The 19,998-nt window shown below is 51.8% G+C and overlaps 5 protein-coding genes across 5 annotated transcripts; all 5 read left to right on the forward strand.

The window, feature by feature from the left end:
- Nucleotides 1-1,366: 1,366 nt before the first annotated feature.
- On the forward strand, nt 1,367-4,210 carry PV08_00614 (uncharacterized protein; the record flags this gene model as incomplete). Its single annotated transcript, XM_016374979.1, has 2 exons — nt 1,367-3,796; nt 3,857-4,210. 2 exons carry the CDS (start codon nt 1,367-1,369, stop codon nt 4,208-4,210), a joined length of 2,784 nt encoding a protein of 927 aa, XP_016240255.1.
- A 2,607-nt stretch (nt 4,211-6,817) lies between these two features.
- On the forward strand, nt 6,818-8,447 carry PV08_00615 (calcium/proton exchanger; the record flags this gene model as incomplete). Its single annotated transcript, XM_016374980.1, has 3 exons — nt 6,818-7,948; nt 8,013-8,222; nt 8,304-8,447. 3 exons carry the CDS (start codon nt 6,818-6,820, stop codon nt 8,445-8,447), a joined length of 1,485 nt encoding a protein of 494 aa, XP_016240256.1.
- A 2,092-nt stretch (nt 8,448-10,539) lies between these two features.
- Nucleotides 10,540-13,498, forward strand: PV08_00616 (uncharacterized protein; the record flags this gene model as incomplete). Its single annotated transcript, XM_016374981.1, has 2 exons — nt 10,540-12,654; nt 12,704-13,498. The coding sequence occupies 2 exons, from the start codon at nt 10,540-10,542 to the stop codon at nt 13,496-13,498; spliced, it is 2,910 nt and encodes a 969-aa protein (XP_016240257.1).
- Nucleotides 13,499-14,489: 991 nt separating this feature from the next.
- PV08_00617 (ribosomal RNA small subunit methyltransferase NEP1) lies at nt 14,490-15,446 on the forward strand (the record flags this gene model as incomplete). Its single annotated transcript, XM_016374982.1, has 3 exons — nt 14,490-14,526; nt 14,646-14,902; nt 14,970-15,446. The coding sequence occupies 3 exons, from the start codon at nt 14,490-14,492 to the stop codon at nt 15,444-15,446; spliced, it is 771 nt and encodes a 256-aa protein (XP_016240258.1).
- A 2,229-nt stretch (nt 15,447-17,675) lies between these two features.
- On the forward strand, nt 17,676-19,847 carry PV08_00618 (uncharacterized protein; the record flags this gene model as incomplete). The annotated part of the gene is made up of 1 exon (XM_016374983.1): nt 17,676-19,847. One exon carries the CDS (start codon nt 17,676-17,678, stop codon nt 19,845-19,847), a length of 2,172 nt encoding a protein of 723 aa, XP_016240259.1.
- Between the last annotated feature and the right edge of the window lie 151 nt (nt 19,848-19,998).

Below are 19,998 nucleotides of genomic sequence, written 5' to 3' on the forward strand. Positions count from 1 at the left end.
AGGTCACACAACCGCCGGTTGCAAGCTGAACCTGATAGGGTGAATTTGTCTTGTCATTATTGTGCACGCTGACATCATCATGGTAGTGCCTCGACTGTTTTTGAGAAAGGATACTTCGGAAATGACTTTGAGGGATGGAGTTCGCCCTCCCCAATTCGTCTGGACGTATAAGGCATGAACAAAGTGAGAGAGGACAGGCGGAATGAACGCCTTCTCTGGCTACACCACGGCACTACGATATCACCTACTAGTACATCACTTGCATCTGGGTAGAGACACTCACGCGGGTGAGAGATAGATCAACTTCCTCGAGAGCCAACAGCCACACAGATCGACATGGTTCTCCATGATATGCAGCTAACTACAGTCCGTAGCGCATAACGCGTCCTGTGAGTCAGAGGCTCCCGCTAGTCGAAGTGCGTGTTCGGCGTATCAAGGGCGAGCGCCACCATTGGGACTGTATTGACTTCCTACTGGTGAACGGTGTCAGCCCCCTTGTTAGCATGGAAGTCAGTGGTATCAGTGACGCTTGGATCACAGAGAATGGCATACAAGCAAGATGCTTGGCTTCCCCAGTTCCTTGTAACAGATCTTCAGCGTATTGTAGACGTAAGACTTGGTTGAGGCAACCGTAGAGCTGCTGGCTACCATAGCGACAGGCTCGATAAAACAGAGAAATGAACAATACTCCGTGTCGACCATGAACGATTGACCATAGCAAGAAACTGGTCTTTTTGGCCGACATGCCTTAGCCTTCACTCCGGAGTACAGTCGCCAGACCTTCCACCAGGGCGATTAGTCAGGGCGTCTGAAGCCTATTTGTCCTCCCACCAACTAGTACTTTGACTAGTGCCTACAGCCCATAACAATACTACCTAAGTGACCTCACTAAAATCACACCCAAGCCTGCAGCGCTTTCTCGCATCCCTCAATTCCCTCACTAACAACTTTTGCTTTTGCTTTTCCCTCAAAACAAGCGAATATCGCGGCAGCAGTGGCCGAAACCTACACCATCGGCCAATCAAGCCTTCGGCTTGCTAGTAGATCTGAGCCCCAACAACTCACTCAGCTCAGAGAAACCCACGGCGCTGTTAACCCTTAAGTCCGGGCGAAGCATCTCATTTTACGCCAGGCACCAACTGACGCACTGCGCCGACCACAATCGATCTCTTCTCGTCGCTCTGACCGACACGAGCAGCAGCTTCGATTGAAGCGCATATATCGCCTTCTGTCCTCTTCCTTCTCGCGCACCTTTCGGACCTGGAGAGAAGCGTGAACAAGACGCGCCTATCTCCTTCAACAGCCATTGTCCCCAAAGTTCGCGGGGTCGACGGTGATAAGATACTTGCGCGAAAAAGGCCTCACGATGACTCCTACTCCTCCCTCAGGACATTCGTCGCACTCAGGGGCCTCACCAGACCAGTTTCGAGTGGTGCGAAAACGAAATCGAATTCCATTGTCATGCGCGCCGTGTCGGCATCGAAAGCTGAAATGCAACCGACAACAACCATGTGACAACTGCACCAAACGCGGAGATAATACTTCGTGCACTTATGCCGCTCCGGCGACGAGAAAGAAGGGCAGCTCAAGTCACAGCGCCTCAAATTCCACACCGGATGATATGCAGAATCGGATTGATCGACTCGAGGGACTGGTGTTGTCCCTGATGACAAGCGGCTCGCAGTCTGTAGGTCCCGCAGCTGTCCAGCAGGCGCTATCTGCCGGCACGAGCGTGATTGGAAGTGGTTCTTTGGGTCCGCCCTTGGACAGTGAACTCGACGAGACGACAATGATGGACGATGGCGACAATCAAGAGGCCGAAAGTGAGACGGACGGTGTGACGCAGAGCTTCGGGATCCTCAAAGTCGATTCCGAGAAGCAAAAAACATTCTACGTTGGTGAAGCGCACTGGGCTGCGCTTTTGAGTGAGATTGGAGAAGTCAAGAATTATTTCAATGCCCACAAGAAGGAGTATGAGGCACAGATGGAAAAGGTTGAGCAAGCAAGAAAAGCAATGGGCACCGATGCTGGGGCAGGCCCTGCTCTCTTATTTGGCTCAACCGTACCTCCTAGCCGCGCAGAGATTCTAGCTCAAATACCTTCACGATATATGTCTGATATTCTGATCGGACGATATTTCAACACCTTCGACCCCTCGACTCACATTCTGCATGGCCCAACGTTCCAGAGACACTACAATCAGCATTGGCAAGATCCGTCAAAGAGCTCGATTGTGTGGGTGGCCATGTTGTTCGCTATGATGCGCCTGGCCATGCTCTCGTATGGTAGAGAAGGCGACGAGCCGCCTGAGTTTCGGGGCAAGTGTCAGGACTATTCGGCCAACTTTCGCACACAGATGGCGCACTGTCTTATTACAGCCGATTACACGAAACCACACAACTACATCATCGAGACATTAATATTTCATCTGCACGCTGAACACACATCCAATCGAGATTCGGAGGCCAGTGTTTGGGTTCTGGTCGGCATGATCGCGCGCCTCGCAATGCGCATGGGATATCACCGGGATGCCAAACTCTTTCCTAACCTGACCCCTTTCCAGGGGGAAATGCGGCGCCGTATCTGGACATTTGTACGGACCGCGGATTTGTTGTTTTCCTTCCAAGTTGCTCTACCTTCGATGATTCGGATTGGCGACTCGGATACAGATCTACCACGTAATATTTATGACGATGAGTTCGATGAAGATTCGACGTCACTCCCTCCAGCACGACCTGCGAGTGAAGCCACGCCGATCTCGTACATGATCGCCAAAGGCAGACTGTCATTTGGATTCGGTCGTGTCTTGGAGGAAGTGAACGGAGTCAACAAGAAAGGATACGATGAGGTGCTCAAGATTGATAGTGGATTGAGAGATATCTACGAGAGCATTCCGGACCATCTCAAAATTCGCCCTATGCCTGAACAGACTCTGGCTCCCATATCCCTGATTATGGCTAGATTCAGCTTGGCAAGTGTATACCACAAATCCCAATGTGTGTTGCACCGAAGATACATGCGGCTTGCACGACCAGGGAATCGATATGTGCACTCGCGAAGAATGTGTCTGGACTCAGCGATGCAACTACTCAGTTTCCAAGCCATCCAACATCAACAGAGTCGAGAACGTGGCCGGCTGAGAAGCCTGCGGAACCACGTCAACTCTTTGACCGCACACGATTACCTCTTGGCAGCTACTGTGGTATGCATGGATTTGTACAATCACCGTGAGCGTGGCGACAATGATGTCAGCACACCGAGCACATCTGTGAGTGGCGGAAGCGTCAGTCAAGGCAGTAACAATTCGGATGGCGGTGCATATGTGCAGGGGCTGAACTACACGCGCGATGATCTGATCCGCGCCCTAGAAGAGAGTCGCGATGTGTGGATGGCCAATCGGGACCTAAGCATGGAAGCCTACAAGGCAAGCGAACTCTTGAATGTGCTACTATATTACATCAAGTCACCTTACTCTCCCAGCAACCCTGGAACTTCACAGCTTCCGGCAACCGCACAGCCGACACCGGGATCGAGTAACGATGAACAGAACGCTGCGATGACTCTGGGCATGCTTCAGGCCGGAGGTCTGGCGTCGGGCCAAAGTGGTGGTGTCGCGCAAGCACCTTCTCCAGGCAGCCAATTCGACAAGATGGGCCTCAATGGGGTCTTGGGTGCCAGCAGCGATCTGACCGGCGCAGGCATATTTGGCACAGGAGCTGCTAATGCAGCGAGTCCATTCCCAGCAGCTTTCTTCAATGGAATGGGCGATTTTGGTCAGAACATGAATCTAGATTGGGTAAGTTGAGGTGCAGTGAATGAGGGAAGTCCAGGAATGTTCACTAATCCCTTGTTATAGGAAGCATGGGATCAGTATATGCAACCCCAGAGTCTGAGCCTGGACCCCGCGGCGAACCTGTGGTCGAGCAACTCCCCAAGCAATAATCTATTCACACAATCCCCTGATGCTGCTAACGATATGTCGTTTGGTATGAGCGGTGCGAGTAGTTTCTACGCTCCAAACACAATCAGCAGCGTGATGAGTGGATCGACGGATCCCAAGTCGAACGATCAGATGCCGAATCTGACGGCCAACTCGACGAGTCCACCGAGCACGGATAACAATAGCGGTGAAGTGTTTATGGGGGTATCGACGCCACAACCAGGGGGTATTCCAAGCTGGAAGTGGACGGTGATGAGTGACAAGAAATAAAGTCGGAAGGGAGTACTGTGAAGGGAGCGCTGGAGTGACGTCGCGATGAGGAAGAGAGATGAGTCGATGGTTTGTGTGAGAAGATATGATACCCCAAAAGATGAGATTACCTTTGACTGGGAGCGGAATGCGATATGGGACATGGGACACGGGAAATGAGCTGTAATGATAGCCAGCTGGACAATATGGATACACATACCTAGGAAAGGTTGCGACGTTAAGAGGCGATCAAATGAAGGGCAAAGAAACCAAAGGCAGGCGTCCCCTTGATGATGATTGATTGAATTGATACAGAGCAGGTGTTGATCTTTGACGCTGGTTTGTACTAGGTAGTTTGGTCGTGCTGCGAGTGCTTCACATGCTTCCTGGTTCGTACTGGATGGATATCTGAAGTACCTTCCCAGTGCCATTAGGTAACATTGGTACATGTTGTACATGGATACAAGGACGGTACGTAGGGAGGTCTAGGTACCATCTCGGTCTCTTGGGAGGGCAAAGGCAAAGGCAAAGGCAAAGGGAAAATGGCATAACTCTTCTCCTGCTTGATCTTAATGTTCTTAACAATTCTTTCACTTTTCTTTCCTCTATTTTTTTCGGTTCCGTTCCCGTTGTCCTTCTTTTGGTTCTCATTCTCAAATTGTATATGGAGTGAATGGAGCGTACAGTGCTTGTGTAAGTACTTTAAGGGATGATGTGAATATTGATTGTGGTATCGTGAAGACGTCGTGTATTGGACGGGGGATTTACAGTACCGAGATAGGGTAGGCTAGGAAGGTCGTCGGACGACCGATGGTCGCTCGGCGGGCAAGGTATGTACCTGAAATGTACCTGGGTGGGTATATGTAGCGAGAGGTTCCATGACGACGAGGCACCTTCTGCCTTGCATGATTTCGTAGTAAGGGGGTTTTGGAAAGGCGCCTGGGCGTCGGAGAGGGAGAGCGACGGGGAGAGAGCGTGTGTGTCTGGGAGACGATGAGCTGTGGTGGTTGTCTACTAAGCGGGCCTCTCTGTAGCGATTATAGATACAAAATGTTGTGAGACACTGTGTGCCCATCCCTAGGCAATAGGTACGGCCAAAGATCCGGGTGAGGATGAAATGAGGATGAGAATAGGCTGCTGATGGTGATAATGATGACCTTGATTATAATGATTTCGATACCGAGGAGAAGGGCAGATTCTCTCTTCTCTCTTGTTTCCTTTGGACATAGAAAAACTTAACAAAGAAAAGAATAAAAGCTATCGAGGCCTCGCATCAATGTTTTCGACACATGCAATCACGTCTCGAAAATCATCCTGGTTTGATGCTCGTTGGATGGCTCGTTGCCATACCGCTTGACATGTCCTCGGTCGGAGGGACAGCCGCTGTCCGATTTGGATAAATGTCATCTCCGGATCGAAGAAGCGCAAGGTAACGATGGCAGCGCGGAGTTGGAGGGGGACTTCTTGACTGTTGCGATGGCGTGGCATTGTAGATACTCCGCTCGATACAGACTCGGTTTACAATTTATGCCCTTAAGTGTACTCCGTGTGTATATAAATATCAAGGAGAAGATAGGGATATAAGAGAGGTAGTTGTGGTGATCTATGTAACTACTGGGCACTCTATACGAGTAGTAACTAGTTACGGAGTGCTCCATACTCGAACTACAATATGTCATAGTGTCTCCTGTCCCGGCGTGTCGTGCCGAGCCTCAGATCGCCTCACTACAGCACATAACAGTACTCCGCAGCTACGAGTACGAGTAGGTACAAGTTATAGTATAAGTAGATGCAGCAGCCTCGGTAGGTCGCGTAGTCCGGACATCATCACGTACTTTGGGTATGTGGCCTGTAGGTCTCACTGGTCTCACTGGTCTCACTGCCCTAGTCGCATCTGCTGAGCCCTCAATGACGACGATGGCTTTTCCTCGCCTCTCATGGCAAGTGTCAATCTCACAATCCCCCTGTTGACTTGCTGAGTTGGAACTAGGGAAGATTGGCAAAACTCCATCCTCTCGCCGCTCTGGAAAACAAGAAGCCATCATTCCTCTTTAAACTCATCGACGCTTCAGCTTGACCAAGCTTGACGCTTCTTGACGCTTCTTGTAACCGCCAAGCTGCCATTCCTTTCCGTTTTTCCCAGTTTCATCTTGTCTTGTCTCCCCTGCGGATACTTGCCACTCGTTACTTGGGTATCGTACAGCTTGCAGCCTCCTTCATGCACGCTGGGGTCATTGGCTTTTCACCTCTGCATCCTCTCCTCTCTTCTCTGCTCTGCTGTGCTGTCCAGTGCTGTCATTTCTGTTCCAGCTTCACTCCATATTCTCTCACTTTACTTGCTTCACTTTTTGGTCTTTTCGATTGACAGACACTCCGTACCTTGCGCTGATATTGACACTGACGATCCTCTCTGCTTGTTCGTTTGCTCCTCCGTCATGCTTGCTTTGCCTTCCACTCGCCCCCGGTTGCAGTCACACATCTGAAACCCCGTCATTCACCGATTGACCTCGACGATATCAATCTCGACGCCCCAGTTGATTGTCCTTCACCCTTGTTCTCCTTAGCGAATCCTCGAGTTCCTTACTGCTGCGTACCCTTTTAGTCATCCCTCTTCAGTATTCTCTCGTCATGGGCCTGTTCAGCCGAAAGGCCAAAGCGACCACAGACACCACCACAGGCGGCGGTAGCAAGGAAAAGACACAAGACACCTCGTCTGCCGCCGCGTCGACGGGCACGACTGCTCTACCTCAATTCAACCACAACGGCCACGCTGTAACGCCTGGCATTCAGCCAGAAGGGGAGAGTGGTCGGAGAGGAATCGACCCCGGCAAGTTCTTCAAAATCACATGGACGTCGTCATGTACCGTCTCTAGCTGGGTGAACATACTCTGGCCCTTTGTGCCCGCCGCAATCGCTCTTCATTTCATCCACGGCGATCACCACCTCTGGACATTTGCCATCAACTACATCGCCATGGTGCCGGCCGCGAACTTGTTGGGCTTTGCAGGACAAGAGTTTGCACGAAAGCTGCCCAAGGTGGCAGGAATCTTTATCGAGACCACGCTCGGCGGCATCGTCGAGATTGTCCTGTTTATGGTCCTCATTGCAAAGGATAATGGAACTGGGGAGGCTGGTCACGGCAATAAGATCGCCGTCATACAGGCCGCCATTCTAGGCTCTATCATAACCAACCTACTACTCTGTCTGGGGTGTTGTTTCCTGGTCGGTGGCATCAAGCACAAGGCACAAAAGTTTCACCCTATTGTCAGCGAGGTCGGCTCGGGCTTGATTCTTGTGGCCGGCTTTGCTCTGCTGATTCCATCGGCATTCTTCTCGTCACTGAGTGGCAGCACTGTCGCAAACGGAGAAGGCTACACTGAAGCCAGACTACGCAACGACACACTCAACATCAGCCACGGCGTCTCCATCATTCTCATCGTTGCCTTTCTCTTATATCTGATTTACAACTGCTTTTCACACGATAACATCTTTGAGGAAGTCCTCGAGGCCGACGAACAAGCCGACCGAGACAGGCACAGAGACCTTCGGAAAGACAAACTGACCATGACCGAGTGCATACTCGCGATCGTGCTGTCTTTGACCTTCATCTCTTTACTTGCTGTGTTCCTGGTGGAGGAGATCGAGTACGTCGTGGAGCATGGCGTCCCCGACAATTTCCTTGGTTTGATTCTGGTGCCGTTGGTGGAAAAGGCTGCCGAGCACCTTACGGCCATTGACGAGGCATATGATAATCAGATCGTGAGTCATGCAAATTGATGACTTCTATTGTGGGAGTGATTTACTGATTACCTGACTTCGGCAGAATTTTGCTCTCTATCACTGTCTGGGTCCTACTATTCAGACCGCCTTGTTCAATGCTCCTCTTGTGGTGATTGTTGGTTGGGGTCTGAAGAAACCAATGGACTTGAACTTTGAGATTTTCCAGGTGGTTCTGCTGGTTCTTGCTATCCTTGTGGTTGGCAATTTCCTCAGAGATGGAACCTCAGATTATCTGGAAGGCTCGCTCTTGGTGGTAAGTACCGTCTCCGGGTGTCAGTAAACGGATGCTGTATTCTTGTGGTTGAATGATATTGTTCTGACATGCCGCCGATAGATGGTATATATTATCATTGCCCTCACAGCCTGGTACTATCCCAATGCCGAATTGACCACTTCGAATGGTCGGACACCTGCCACGGAAAGTGGTGGCGAAGGAACCGAAGCATTGTTGCAAGCTGCGAAGATGCTAATGACATAATGCTAGCGGTTTGAGAGCAGGACGGCGGAAAATAAAGGATCTGCTCTTATCACAATATGATGGCTTTTAGGTCACGGCAATTCGAGCGAGGGGTTATGGTGCTTCGGCATATCCATTTTATCAGAGCATTGATTCAAGAGCTTGTTCAGTGCTTGTGTGTTAGGTTATAGGAATCAGCCACTACGTCGACGGCTGTAATGGTGTAGCAGAACAATAGATAATCGCAGCTTTTAATTTCCTCGCCTTACTATCTCCCGTCGACAAGGACACTGACTTTACCTCCTCAGGGGTGACGGTGGATGTTTCCAGATAAGTCAAGTAGATCAGGGGCGATGAATGACCAGCACGATGATGATGTTGATGATGACGACGCCATGCTTTCCATTGTATCTTCTTGAGCGCGACGAGGTTGAGAAGAAGCTGAGCGAGGGAAGCTTCGAGAGTGAGCAATCAACGAAATTAAGATTGTAAGCCTTTGACAGCTCAAGCATGTTATGGCTCCGGCATTTTTTGGCACCAATAACCGAGAGCTGATGTTTTCCAACGACGGCAACATCATCATGCATTCAGCCAGCAAACCACAAGTGCTCATATGTTGCGTGACATCCGTCCGTAGAAAGAATAGCTATGACAAGGTGCTGAAGGTTCCGAAAGTCAAAGGAGACATATCCTGGTAGGATAATCCGGGCCAGTCGAATATTGTCTTCGTAAATAACCTAGCTAGATGGTTGATGAGCCTTTTCGGGACAGAGGAACCATTGTGTTCTCAAATCAACAAATGTCGGCGTGATGATCTTCCCTACCCAGATAAATCTCCAAGGGAATTGCAAAACTCCAAAAATGATCAGACTGGCCACATCTCACTTTTCAGCCTTCCATAGACGACCCCGTTCAAGACATGATTATGCCTAAGCTTGGGACACATTGAACCAGCTGGAAGGAGAACCGTGTGACGACGGCTGAAGATTGGTGATACTGGACAGCGTAGGAAATTCATCGCTGCGAGAGCGGCGAGATATCCCCGCTGGTCGTGGTAGAACAAATATCACCAAACTCCGTAGATGTTTTTGACAGCATATACGTACAGCTCCCAGGCTTTGGGAAGAAGTTACCATAGCCTGTCTCTTACGGCCAACCATTCCCAAGGCAGAAATACATCTAATAGTGTCAGTCCGCTCAGGTCCCCGTAAAACCTTATTCGATGCTTTGTTCCAGATCAGGTCGGAATTCGATAAAACTAGCAATTTCTGGCTTCGAAAGCTTAACTTTCGAGTGGCTGCGCATGTCTCAGCCTCGTCACGAACACCACTACCGACGAGCGTGTGAACAAGTGCTCCTGGGCGGAATGTATGTCTTCAGGCTGAGACCTGGCTGGCTGTGTGAGCTATTTCAATATCCGTGGCTATGGGTGGATGATCATCTGGGACAGACCCGAAACGTTTGATAAAAGTCCAGGTAGCCTGACATTAGAGATCCGCGATCTCGGGACGCCGAGGCGAGGGCGGGTTGGTGCATGAAATGGCCACGAGTAGTCCACATGCGTACGTGTACGAGGAGCGACAGGGCATGATTGACGTCGACAAGAATGGCTGGGAGAAAGATGGCGGATGGAGTTGAAATTACTAGTATGATGATACTAGTAGCCTCGACGGATCCCTATGTGTGCAGGCTGTTGCTCCGGGTGTGGTTCCGGTCCGGCCAGGTGACTGTGGCTTGGCGGCGAGCAGTAACTCCGTAGGTCTTCGCTGTTTGGGCTCTGGCGCCGCTTCTGGCTCTGACTGCAGTTCCGTCCGACCAAGCAGCGTCCAAAGTGGAAAACACCAACATCACTCGAGGATGACAACTCCTGTATTCTCCCATACCGTCACACCAGATACCGCTGTCTATACGCCTTGACCGCATGTTGTAGCTCTCTACATTCTCACTCCCAATTGCGCGCTTATTGACGCACCGTCAATCAGAACAGACCCCAAACAAGAGCCCTCCTCGAAATCACCTCGAGACATGTCCTCTCACCAGGCTGCGTGTCGATAGCTTCCAAACTCCATGCAACCCCTCACATTCCTTTCCTGACCATTCGGCTGCGTCTGCGATGAGTCCTGGGGCACCCGATCCTGCTCTACCCCTTGTCTCCAGCAGCGCCAACACCTCCCCCATTGATGGTGCTACTCGCAAGTCTCACGACAAAACAATCGGCGGAGTCTTCAGATACACAGACGGGCCTGATGTAGAGTCAGGCTACTCAGATCACAGGCTGGATCAGCTGAAGAATTTCAGGAATGGCAGCCATCACTCGCTGACTAATGGGCTACCGAATGGAAACGTCAAGGCATCCCGGGACAGGTCACAGTCCAAGGCGAGCAGCATACATTCAATAGGAAGCGCAGTGGGGAAGCAACCGGACTCCTTGTTCAGAAGTCAGCCCTCGGTCGATGGCCCGAGCAGGCTGTCCGGCGGTGACAATGGGTGGAATGAAAAAGCTTCTGGCGCCCCTGTTCAACCGGGAGGACAAACACCTGAGTTGGGTAAACTGGAAACAAACCTTCCTCCTGCAAAGCCAGAGTACGACCCGTACCATATGGTAACAGCCTCGACCGTCCCCGACACTGCGCGCTCCGATGGCCAGGCATTGTATCTACAACCCCCTCGTGCTTCCGGCCCGACCCCCGCTCGTTTCTCCTCTCCGCCTGCGATGCAGCCGTCAACATCGTTACAAGATCCATCTACAGACCAATCTTTGCCTTCTGAATTCCCGAAGCTCACTCACCGTCATACTCTCCAAGTCCCAAAGTCTAACATGCCTATCGGACGGACCTCGCGAGATTTCTCTTTCGCTGCCGGCCCTTCAGAAGAAGCCTTGTCTACAACTGGCCGCTTCTCCCCCACAAGAGACCATTACGACTCTACACTCAGGCACAGGAGAGCGTCACTGGGTCTCGTGCGTAGGACGACCCGCTCAATGCAGTCCGATGCCCACTTGGATGAGGTTCCTCCAGATGAGGATGCGGCGCGATGGACGGAATTGATCAAGCAAAAGAGGGCAAGCAAAAGGAAAAAGAGGGAGGAGGAAGACGACGATCGTGTGATGGTTGGGAAGAAAGTCGAAGAAGGTCACGTCAATTGGGTCACGGCTTACAACATGTTGACGGGGATTCGATTTACTGTGTCGAGAACAAATGCAAAGATGGACCGAGAATTGACAGATGCTGATTTCGACGCCAAACACAAGTTCAGTTTCGATATCACCGGGAATGAACTCACACCGAGTGCAAAGTACGACTTCAAGTTCAAGGACTATGCCCCGTGGGTGTTTCGACACTTGCGTGCGATTTTCGGTCTTGACCCAGCGGACTACCTGGTCAGTCTGACAAGCAAGTACATTCTTTCAGAGCTGGGCAGTCCGGGGAAGTCCGGCTCCTTCTTTTATTTCTCCCGCGACTATAAATACATCATCAAGACTATCCACCACGCCGAGCATAAGTTGCTGAGGAGGATACTGCGCGATTATTATCGGCATGTACTGGACAACCCAAATACACTGATCAGCCAGTTCTACGGTCTGCACAGAGTTAAGATTCCTTATGGCCGAAAGATTCACTTCGTTGTGATGAACAACCTATTCCCACCTCATCGGGATATCCATCAGATGTTCGACTTGAAAGGCTCGACAATAGGCAGAGACTTTAGGGAAGAAGATCTGGCCCACAATCCCAGGGCCACTCTGAAGGACTTGAATTGGCTACGGAGGGACATGCACCTCGAATTCGATGCACGCGTACGTCGGATTTTCCTGGAGCAGTTGAAGCGGGATGTGTCTCTGTTACAGAGACTCCAAATAATGGACTATTCTCTTCTCGTTGGCATACATGATCTTGCGAAAGGCAACGAGGAGAATTTGCGCGAAGCTACGTTGCAAGTATTCCAGCCAGGGGGAGAAGAAGACGATCAGGCTCCTTCAATGTTGATTAGGACTCCTTCTCGGCTTGAGAGCGCACGAAAAGCACGAGAGCTGAGGATGACGCTCAAGAAGGAGAAGCCTGTACCCATGGGCATGGTACAAACAAAGATGCCATCCGAGATGTCTTCAGGAGATGAAAGACAGTTTCGCATATTCTACAATTACGACGGGGGTATCAGGGCTACACATGAAGATGGTCAAGGGGGGGATTCTGTTTACTATCTTGGCGTCATTGACTGTTTGACTCATGTAAGTCTTCCTTTTACAATCTGCTGAGTGTTTACTGACTGGTGGACAGTATGGTATAATCAAGCGTATTGAGCATTTCTGGAAGGGTCTTTCGGCACCTCGGACGCAGATCTCTCCCATCCCGCCTCAAGCATATGGCGAACGATTTCTCAATTTCGTTACCGGCATCACCATGACGCAAGAAGAGGTTGAGCGAAGGAAAACGCAAGACGGCCGGCCTTCTGAAACCCAGACCCAGAATTTCTCGGTAGACATCCAACGACAACCACCGAGAGAAATTCACGGAGGCGAGGGAGAGGGCTTCGTGCAATCTCCAACCATGAGCCCTATGGCGGTAGAAACTACCATGCGTAAAGCGCAGAAGCAGACAGATAAATCCACCCCAGATGACAAAGGCCGGAGTGGCAGCGAAGAGGAAAAACCCGAGCGAATCTTAAGGACGACGGAAGAGTCTAGAGGACCCACGTTACTTCCAGTGGTCTCCGAAGCGGGTGAGAATGGGGACAACAACGAGAAACGAGGCTTGAGCGCCCAGGATGAAAGAGGCGAGGGGCCGCTATCCGCATCATCAGAACCTATCCCACCCTTGATACCTGGTCTACGCAAAGTTTCGCCATCAACAGTAGCGACCGCGACTGATACCGTCGACGATACCAGTATATCGAGCCCAGACGTGGTTGACTTTGCCAATTCATCTCCACCAGAGGAGTGCGAAAAGGAAGCAGTCAAAGTTCTACGCGAGAAACCTCCTCGTATTGCCAGCGACCTGATACAGCCTCAATCACCCTTCGGTGAGGGTCTTTTGCACTCGATGCAGGAAAGTATCAAGCAGAAGAACCAATGAAGGAGCAGCGCCAGGGCAAACGGCTTTTGAGATGCAGTACCACTGCGCTGCGAAAATCGGATCGATTACTGGTATACCTCTGGCTCGTTTTTGACAGATTCTGGGACCAAACGACGACCGAGACATTTTCTTTGTCTTTATGCATGATCCGTGCTCATTTTCAGAGCCCCGGTTCAAGCACATGAGGAGAGCGAAGGGGAATTTTTTTTACGTTGTCTTGAATGAACTTGATGCCCGAATTAACACCTGGGTTATTTTCTTTTCACTTTTACCAAACTTTCGTATCACACATGGATATCTTATTCTCAGGGTTGGGTGTGGACAATTCAACAAAAATCATAGAGAGCGCGTCTGAACGGTCCCCGTCGAGCACCAAAAGGGGATGTCCTCATTCTGGTTATACTGTAGACAGGGTGCGTTATGGGATAAAAAGCGAGAGCAATGAAGCTGCACCAGTGGAAGCCCCCCAGCCTTCAAACAATTTCGGCTGTTGTGGTGGCCCAGAGCACCTTACTAGTAGTAGGTACCTAGGCATATAGCTAATTGTTGGAAGCATTTGTACATCAGCGGTGAAGCGCTCATCTATGTTTGTTTGTGAAGAATGCTCTGGTGACCGGGAGGGAGGTTTCTGTTTTTCCACTTTCATTGTGGACGAGCGATTCAAACTACCTACGTACAGTGCACACGGCGACGAGTCGTGTCTGTGAGCGGTGATGAAGGGGTCGTACTCGTACTCGTACTCGCCATACTTTCCTTATCTAGCTGTAGGCGGGGAGGAAACTGTCGGAGACTTTTCCAGCGGTGAAAAAATCCCACCTTCTTTGTCTCACGAACATCGTTCTTCTACGGATACCGAGTCCCTATTTATACATATCCACAGAGTTATTTGTTCCTCATCCATTCCAGCCAAGTACACCCTCACATTTTCTGCTATCGGTCAAGTGCAGTTACACAGACTAACCACGATCCCACTGCGACCAGCACAGTCATCATGACGGAATCCTCTACACTCGGTGTCAAGAGAAAGCGTATGTTAACTCCCTTTCGGCTCTTGCATGTTTTCTTGCAGCTCCCACATGGCCGACGACGACTCGTTCAATCTGTTTTGTCCAAGACATAGTTGACTCATTTTACGATACACGCGTAGGAACGCAGTCTCTTCCCCCGCCCGAACTGCCCCGGCTAGTGGCCGAACAACACGTGCCCATCTCGGCCAGCGACAAGGACACGAAGCGGTTGATCGTCGTGTTGTCGAATGCCAGTCTCGAGACCTACAAGGCGGCCCACAGCGGCAAGGCCGGCAAAGAAGAGAAGTATTCGCTGTTGAACAGTGACGAGCACATTGGCGTGATGCGCAAGATGGGCCGCGACATCAGTGATGCCAGGCCCGACATTACACATCAGGTGGCTACATATCCCACTGCTGTGACGAATGGCTAGTTTGAGTGGCGAGGCTGACTTCAACGTTCAGTGCCTGCTTACGCTACTGGACTCCCCCATCAACAAGGCCGGGAGACTGCAGATCTACATCCACACCGCCAAGGGCGTCCTGATCGAGGTGAACCCGAGCGTGCGCATCCCGCGAACCTTTAAACGATTCGCCGGTCTCATGGTCCAGCTTCTGCACCGTCTCTCGATTCGCTCGGTAAACTCGCAGGAAAAGCTGCTCAAGGTCATCAAGAACCCCATCACGGACCACCTGCCGCCCAACTGCCGGAAAGTGACGCTCAGTTTCGACGCAGACGTGGTCCGAGTCAGGGACTACGTCGACAAGCTCGCCCCCACCGAGAGCATCTGCGTGTTCGTGGGTGCTATGGCCAAGGGAAAGGACGACTTCGCCGACGCCTTCAAGGACGAATCAATCAGTATCAGCAACTACAGTCTGAGCGCAAGTGTGACGTGTAGCAAATTCTGCCACGCCTGCGAAGACTCCTGGGACATCATATGATAGTTCCCATAGGTATGTGTTATCATAACTAGTTTCTAGTCTCTTTCTCTCTGTCAGTATCTGCCAGATATTGCTTATATCTCAGCGGCATTTTCTGCGAAAAGGCTCTTGGATCATAACATCTGGGGCCACTTTTGCACGAAAAAATTGTGCCTGTACGTTTGCATTGGGGGAGTTGGATCTGGCCTTTGTTTTCACAACAAGACATACTTGGTTCAACATACCTCAAGGCGAATTCTGTTTCGTCTGTGAACCGTGGGTGCATGTCAACCTGCCCTACATTTTGTTTTCTTTTTTAAAAGAAAAAAGAAAGAAAAAGAGAAAAGCCACTATCTTGGGGATTTTGGGCCGAGATTCTAAGACACCCCTCTCGTCTGTGAGAGAACAGCATCATGAATGGACCTCATTTGAGATATGGAGACAAGGTTACAGAGTGAGAGAGCGAGAGACAGCTCCGTGTCGCTCTGTGACGAGGCCACGGAGCGAGATTGATGTGGATGGATATCACCGCTGCATCCACGTGCCAGCCAAAACTAGGAGAATAACAACCTCGTTTGGATACATCTGTGACGAGGTCAGGTTGGAAATGATTACGCTAGGTTCTGCCGCCGTCACACCAACTGCTTCTTTGGTATCCGTACGTAGTATGACAGTGGGTAGATGGGAGTGCCATATGGCACTATCTCCCCTTCAATGTCCTATCAACCTCAAACGAGCTACTCCTTCCGCAGTGATGGACTCGTTCCAGCGTCCACCTCAAATTCTTCCAGTACTCCAGACGCTGCGAAGCTTTCGCATTTTTGCCGAACGACTCCCACGATGGCATGTGATCTTGTGCGTCTCGTTTGCGCCCGACCGATTCACGACGGGTCATCAGCGATCCCAACATACCCATAGGCACTTACAGACCACAGGACGAGTGACGCCGTAGGAGGTGGAACGATTCTTACCGGGTCGTTTTTTAGTTGGTTAGTACCTTGATCTTGTGGGGGGTGTGTTTTTTTTTGAGGTGGCGGCCCGTAACCCGCGGCCGGTGCCTCGCGAACCCACTCACGAGCCCACAACCCGCACAGCGTTTCTCCATTTTCCGACGTTAACTACTGTATACCTGAGGCGTGTTAGGTAGCTAAAAGAGCACACACGCACACACACACCTGCAAGCCTCACCGCAACCCGCCGCCCAATTCGACGTCGACATCCCAAAGACCCCGTGAACCGGACCACCGTACAGGTATTACGCCGACTCGATCATTTTTCTTTCTGCGGCCCCCAGACGGGGCGCGCGCGCTTCGAGGCATGCACCTTTCGACGTGGCTGCTTGTCGAACGACCGTCTTCTTCCCTCTTTCTCGTTCGGTCGCCACCGGCGACATCTGGCTGATCCATCTCGCCTCACATTTTGACGGCAAAAACCCAAACAACGAGGCGAGAGAACCACCCCTTCTTTTCCTTCGCCGCTCGTTCGTCTGTGTTTTATGGGCTCCCTCCCTCCCCCCTACACGTACCAACAACACCCAGGTAAGCAGGTCGTGTGGGCTCTGCGTCCGCTTGGCCGCCCAAAGGCTCCTTCATGCACGGTCCCGGGGCCTGGGTCTGTCGTGCAACCACTCGCTTCGAGGTGTTTCTTTGCCGGCCGCAAAGGGCGTCGCGGGCAGGTCCTTGACCGTGTGCCGTACTTCACGACTTCGGAGTAGTCCTGAGCTTGGAGCCATACCGACGACGTGGTGTGTCTCGATGCTCCCCTCCCGGTTGTCTGCACGTCGATGCTATAAACAGGACCAACGCTCGATCTATCAGTTGTTGCTTGTTGTTCTTACTGCCTACCTACGGTAGTTACCTAAGGTTAACATATCTTGCCCTTCCGTCCTGGTCGGTGATTTGTTCCAACATTCACGTCCCAGGCCCTTTGTGTTTTACTCACTGTCCTTCGCGCTGAGCCCTCGACCTGTTGATCTCCCAGAAGCTACCTGCGGCCCTCGGTCCGAAATACCAGATAGGATTCAAGTGTTTTGCGAGGAACAGGCTCGCCCGGATCCAGTCCACCCAAACAACCCCGTGCCCAGATACCAAGGTTCACACCTGACAACGAAAGCACCAGTCTAGACCGCCATAAGAACACAGGGTGTACCATCGACTTACCATACTTGACCGAGCGTAAAGGCCTCGCCTAGTCCCGAGATCTCTGGCCTTTGCTCAGGATCACCATTCTTCCCTCGAAATCCCTCCTACCATGCCCTCCTCCATCACACTTACCGTCAACCACCTTCCAACATCGACATCCTTCTTCCTCTCTGCCCTACAACCACTGAACTACGTGTTTCGTGGCAGAGAAGAGCAAACAATTGGCTTTGGCCCAAAAGATCAACCTACTGCACTTGCAGATTTCTGGATCACACAAGAAATCCCCGGTGTGCCAGCTGGCGCAGCACACGTCGCTTTTCCAGCCGCATCTCGTGACCAGGTCCAGGAGTTCTTTTACGCTGCTCTCAAAGCCGGGGGCAAGATCCACGGTGAACCCTGCCAGCGTGATGCCTCAGGATACTATTCTGCCGCCGTGATTGACTTTGACGGAAACTCGATCGAGGCAGTCTATCGACCTGCTCTGGACGAAGCAAACAAGGAGAACCTTCCCGACGATGCGAAGACCACTGTATCACGGAAGGCCGCCTCTGTGGCTGCATCGGCTAAAGCACCATCGACCGTCGCTCCTGCGAAATCTACGGTTTCCTTCGCCAAAGCACCTACAGTCGTCTCCCAGGCACACAGCCGACCAGGTGCAGCCCCCACAGTTGTCTCTCAGGCACAAAGTAAAGCCTCGACGCAAGCCCGCAGTGTTACCGCGCCCTCTCGGATCTCCGTCGCGACGGCCAAAACTGCCGATCAAGCCGCCCCGAAGCCAAAACAAGGCGATGTCCTGGAAACGCTCATGCAAGAAGCTCGCAACGCAGCAACTGTCGCGCGTGAGCTGGTGAATTCCGTCCGACCAAGCCTGAAGTCTTCGGAATCTGCAGCCGATACTGCCACAGGAAGTGGTGCTGGCGAAGCCATTGTCGGTGCCACAATCCTAGGTGTAGCCGCTGGAGCTGCACTGCACTATGCATTCAGTAATCGATCCAAGGAGACCCAAAGCAATGACAATGCTGACGCCGAACAGCGTCCGTCCGTGATTGGACGCAGCAAGACCGAGCCGGCAGCACTCATGATGCGTCCTGAGTACGAGTACGAATATGCCTACTCTTCGGGAGGCAGTGCGGCGTGTTACGAAGGACCAGATGGGCGGGTAGTCACCGTGTACAGAGCCATCGAGCCCGCTCCATCCGCGTACAGTGAAGGTATTGGGCACAGGGTGATAGAGATGCACGACAACGAAGCCCGATCCTCACATCTTGCTTTGCCCGCGCCGTCACATTCTGGGTCGAAAGCGGGATCGCGTGCGGGATCGCAGTACGCATCGACGGTGCGTCCAACTAGCAGATCGCGCAGAATGAGCATTGATTCAGGGTTCGGGCCTGGCCCAAATGATCTACTAGCAGGACAGCAGGAGAAGACAGCAGGGAAGAGTGTGATTTCGGTCGCGAGCAAAGGTAGCAAAGTAAGCGCAATCTCGAAGATGAGCAGGCAGAGCAAGATGAGTGGCATGACTGCAACCCCACCAACGAGTTATCGTGCTCCAACGGTTTTGACCACCGCAGATACGCAGGCCAGTGGCTCAAAATCCAAGTCGAGGTCATCCTCAAAGTCAAGAACTCGTTCGGGGAGTGTGAGTAGAATTCTGAGTCGAATCGGTGGCAGCGAAGCTGATGGGCCTGCTGCTGACGATGAAAGAAGGGGCCGAAGTCGCTCAAGGTCTCGAGTGAGCCACGATAGTAGAAGAAGCAGGCGTGACGATGTCGATGGTGGAGATGGAGATGGTGCAAGAACGGTACTGCACGTCTCAGAGACGCTGAAACGTGTGGTCAGTCGAACGCATTCGATCAGCCGTGACGAGGCAGGCGGCTCGAGAGTATCTCGCGTCTCGTCCAAGTCCAGACAACCTCATGACTATCCTCTTCCGCCATCGCGAGCGGCGACCTGGGCGGGCGGGGCAGGCAGTGAGGCAGGTGGAAGCGGTGCCGGTGGCAGCTTCGTATCTGCTCGGTCTCGGCCCAGCCCTGGCCTGGTCGTCAGTGCACCCAGGACTATAATCGGGAAGTTGAATCCTTTGCGCGTCAGGGACTTTGCGGATAGACACGAGGTGGACGATAGCATGTCGACGGTTTCGAAGCAGAAAGATCTGGCGAAGTTGGACATCCCGGATCGTGAAGTGAGACCTGAGGATAGCGTCAGTCAGATCAGTGTGCACAGTACGCACAGCAGGAGGTCTGAGAAGGCCGGCAGCAAGGCCGGGAGCAGACGAGGATGACATTTTTGGGACATTCTTGTGGCTGTAACTTAATATGTTAGGAGTGTGGATTCAGAGGAATTCTCAGCATCGGGCGTTCGTTGGGGAGACCGAGGCGCTTTGAGCATGGTTGCGGCATATACATGACTGTCTGATGTTCCAGAGTGGTGGC

This window comes from Exophiala spinifera, assembly GCF_000836115.1.
Source record: "Exophiala spinifera strain CBS 89968 unplaced genomic scaffold supercont1.1, whole genome shotgun sequence".
NCBI classification, from domain to species: Eukaryota; Fungi; Ascomycota; class Eurotiomycetes; order Chaetothyriales; family Herpotrichiellaceae; genus Exophiala; species Exophiala spinifera.